The 4,167-nt window shown below is 40.1% G+C and overlaps 1 protein-coding gene across 2 annotated transcripts in view; it reads left to right on the forward strand.

Annotated features, from left to right (window-relative positions):
* The window catches only part of slc49a3 (solute carrier family 49 member 3), a 16,926-nt gene that overhangs the window by 9,012 nt on the left and 3,747 nt on the right, over window positions 1-4,167 (forward strand). For both annotated transcript variants that reach the window (XM_035669857.1, XM_035669858.1), the window contains exons 4-7: window positions 945-1,021; window positions 1,677-1,808; window positions 2,997-3,113; window positions 3,470-3,622. In XM_035669857.1, the coding sequence (XP_035525750.1) occupies window positions 945-1,021; window positions 1,677-1,808; window positions 2,997-3,113; window positions 3,470-3,622 (479 nt within the window). The remainder of the gene's footprint in view (window positions 1-944; window positions 1,022-1,676; window positions 1,809-2,996; window positions 3,114-3,469; window positions 3,623-4,167) is intronic.

Raw genomic sequence — 4,167 nt, forward strand, 5'->3', positions numbered from 1 at the left:
TTTACCTTTTAATTATGGACCAGCTGTCGGCCAAATGCCGGTGCATTCTGACCATAGCTGGTAAATGTGTCTCATCTGTCATCTATATTAGCAGGCGGTGAGCTGTCCTTTGAAGGTCGGAAGCTATTTTAAATATCTAGTTGAAGATAAAAAATCTTTTTGTGGCATGTCCATGATCAGAAGTCCTTTCCTTTTATGAAACAATGTATTTGGCAAGTGGAATTATGACTTAAGTAGAAATACAGCCAAACACCATGTAGACTGAATGCTTTTGTCAAAAAGAAAAAAGGAATGTGCTTGAAATGTTTTATTATTCCTATTATTTAGCCCTTGCAGAGAAAAGAAGATATAAGATAAGATAAGAAAACCTTTATTTGTCCCACAATGGGGAAATTGCAGTTTGCAACAGCATACATAAAGGACAGAATAAAAAATAACAACTTTTAATGTTGCATTTCAATGTTCACATTGTCACCCAATACTTTACCAATTAACTTTAATAACTATAAAAATAATGAACTTTCATTTAAAAAAAGGTTCTTTTTATTTATTTTCACATGTTTAACTATGTTCTGTGTCAGAGCTGGTGCCTTGTGTCACGCTGGCCCAGTTTTTGCGCTCTGTAACAAATGTAAGTAGGAAGTGGGTCAGTTGCAGTGTCTGCTGTAAAGTGCGTTTTTACATGTCAGCAAACTTTGAATGTGTACACAGTAAAATGAAGGATGTGTCTGCAGATAAATAAGCAGTGTAAAACTATTTCCTTTAATTGTCATTTGTATACTTACAGGTAAGAGTAATGTGATATAATTTCTTGAAGATACAGTTTCCATATATTCCATGTTGTCGCCACTAAAAAACAGAAAGTGTAGGTAGACTGCATTGATTCTTAACATAGAACAGAAACCACAATAACCCTGAATAACACTTCTCTTTTCCCTCCTCAGCCAATCCTCTGGGACTCCTCCTCGATAACCTGATCTCTCCCCTGGTGGCTAAAACACCTGCACAAATCCCAGTCCTGGTGAGTTGGAATCAGGAAAAAGAAAATCTGTGTTAAAAAAAGTTAAACCAGAGCCAAAGGAAGAGTGAATATTGGACACAAACCCCACTAAAAATAATGCTGTTGTTGCTCCTGTTAAATAGGCAACTGTTACTAACCAACTAACAAGTAGAGCCGATATATCGGTCAGGCAATATTATCAGGAAATGTTATCAGTCTATTTTCAATTTAGAAATGTACTCTATCGGCCGCCATATCGGTAATCTGTGAATGTATCCCCTCTAAAACTGTTACTGGTCTCAGAAGTCTGATATCGGTTGGGCTCTACAAGTTGAAAAAATATATTAGGACAATGTTTTTCTGACCAACTGCTGCTGAACAATTAATGCAAAAAACATGTCAACATGTACAGCACATTTTTATTTTCTCTCTGTCTACTGTGAACTGTCCAATGAAGGCAAAACTGTCTAAAAAAACAAAATCACTTGGCCTAGGATGAAAGGATTTCCACAGGGCATTGTGGGATTGCAGCTGCTAATACAGAAAACTGCAACAGCTGAAATGTGTGCGTCTGTGGCTGCGGCCACCTCACCTGCTAATGATGATAAATTGTCTTTGATTTAAGGTGCTAACATCCATTTATCATCAAATTATGTGTGTTTCTTCCCTCCTCCAGCTGCTTGTCTATGCGGCCCCGACATGCATCATCTGTTTCCTAGCAACAGTGGGAATACGGAGCAGTTCCCCCCCCACGCCGCCATCGGCGAGTGCTGAGACCTCCGAGCCGTTCTTACAGGGGCTCAAACTGGTAAGGAACCAGGAGGGTAGAACATACAAACCTGCAGGTAGAGGCAACATAGTACAGGCATCAATCATAGATTCTACCTACTTTTGTGAGGCAGACTCTGGTTGGACATTCTGTTAAACCTCTAACTCAGAATCTAACTTGAAGCCGCAGTTGCATTTATATAAAAGTCCATACATAAACAAACAGAGGAGGAACATCACATGCCCCTCTTTTACCGAAGTACCAGACCCACAACCCTGTAAAGGATAAGCCGTTATAGATATTGGATGGAGGGGTTGATGGAATGAAATGCATCTAAAATAACTGGTAAGGACTTCAACTTCAATTATCTTTTGAAAACCTTTAAAAACAGCGAAGGCAAAAACACTCAAAAATAACATTTTCAGATGCTCTAAAACAACGTCCCTGCTTAAAATGGAAAACTTTTTGAATATTCAGAATATCCACAGATCCCAGTGCAAAGTGTCCTATAGTTCAGTCAGAAGAAACTAATCCTTGTTGACAAATAGCACCTCCTCAGCAGTACATCTGAGTTTGACATATTTTCACACGGCACCACAAACTGATCTGAATGCTAACTGAAGAAAACACAACTGTCAGACACACTCACATTCTGAGCTTTACAAACTGCATCTCTACTGGTTTAATGTCTGCTTTAACTTTAACATGGTTACCAGTGGGGGGAAATGTGTCAGCCAGCGAGGTGAGACACAAAACACACCACACGTGAACATAAGCTATATTACGTATGTAAACCATGCTTGAACCCAGCACACAGGCTCAAATAAAATACAGCCTACACTGAGTGACAGTAAAACCTGGGTACATCTAATCATCCTCACTGGTAGCGACTGAGCATACATCTTTTCCAGCAACGTTTACAACAACCAGAAGCTCCAGGGTCACCTCTGGTGGTCTGAGGCTGCCTCGAGTTAATGAGGGAGGGGAAATGTGCTTCTCGTGTGTTTTTGTATGTAACAGCTGTTCTCTTGTGTATATACAGCCCCTCTCTTACAGTCTTTACTTTTTTAAAATTTGCAGCATAATTACTTATTCTCACTTTATTTTCACTTTTATTGCTCCTTTTATGTTCTCTGTGCGTAAACTTTGGTTCCCCTTGCTGCCGCTGACCTTACCTCCCCCCGTGAGGATTCTCTCACAAATCCCTTTTACGTGTTTCCTCCGCAGTTACTGAAGAACAAAGCCTACCTCGTCCTAATGATGTGCTTCGGTTTGGGCATTGCTGTTCTCACATGCTTCTCCTCACTGCTGCAGCAGATCCTGTGTGTGCAAGGATACAACAATGTAAGTACACTGCAGGATAACATTGAATTCCACAGAGAACAGTAAGGTGTTAATTGGACCAATTAGTATCAAATGTAACAGAGAAAGCGTATTTGTTTGTGGATTTACAGTGTAACGTTACACAGTGATGAATTATGCATTAGTAAACCGTATCAGTGGGGATGTTGGGAATAAAGACCATGGCTCAATATATAAACTGATTATTTATTTCACAAGTGGGCAAATATCAGTATTGACAGTATAAAATGATACGCAGTAACTGATAGAAGGGAAAGGAAAGAAAACAAAGTCTGGTCTTTACATACTGGAAGCAGACTGACAGAGACTGAACGATCTATAAAATGTCTTTGCCGCAGAGCTTCGCTGGCCTCTGCGGCGCTCTCTTCATCGTGTTCGGCATCATTGGCGCAGCGGCTCTGGGTCTCTACGTCGATAAGACCAAGAAGTTCATGGAAGCCGTGAAGATCAACATGACCTTCGCCACTCTGGCATGCATCGCCTTCTCATTGGTGAGAACACAAAGCTCGACACCCGTTGGTGTTTCTGGTTTATTGAAAGGAGAGTGACACACTGGCTCCACTACTCTGAGTGATTAATCAAGGTTGTGATGGCTGACAGCAGGAGAACCACTGGTTATTAGTTTATGAACTGCAAACGTCTACTCACTTTTTAATGAAATGTTCGTATTAATTTAAAGTAACTTAATACTGTCCCATTACCTGATAGATCCCCTCCAGACATGTATCAGGACTCATATACAAATAGACCTTTTTCACAGCGGCCATTTTGACATGAAATGGTAGGGTCAACACAGGTGTTACAAATGCTACTAGTTAAGGATCCATTTAGTGTAGCAGAGCCCTTCCAGTGAGCCAACATGCACAACAACAGCACCCTGCCTCTGAACTGGAACAATAGAAATAAGGAATTCGTAAAAACAGTGGCAAGAATCACAGAAAACATCAGATAATAAAGCTTTAAAATATTAAATAGGGTGCAACACTCAAGTTTAAGCACAGTTTGCACTTTTTATTTAAAAGGTGCATAGTACCTG

This window comes from Morone saxatilis, unplaced genomic scaffold (assembly GCF_004916995.1).
Source record: "Morone saxatilis isolate NCDOM2014 unplaced genomic scaffold, NCSU_SB_2.0 Contig22, whole genome shotgun sequence".
NCBI lineage: Eukaryota > Metazoa > Chordata > Actinopteri > Moronidae > Morone > Morone saxatilis.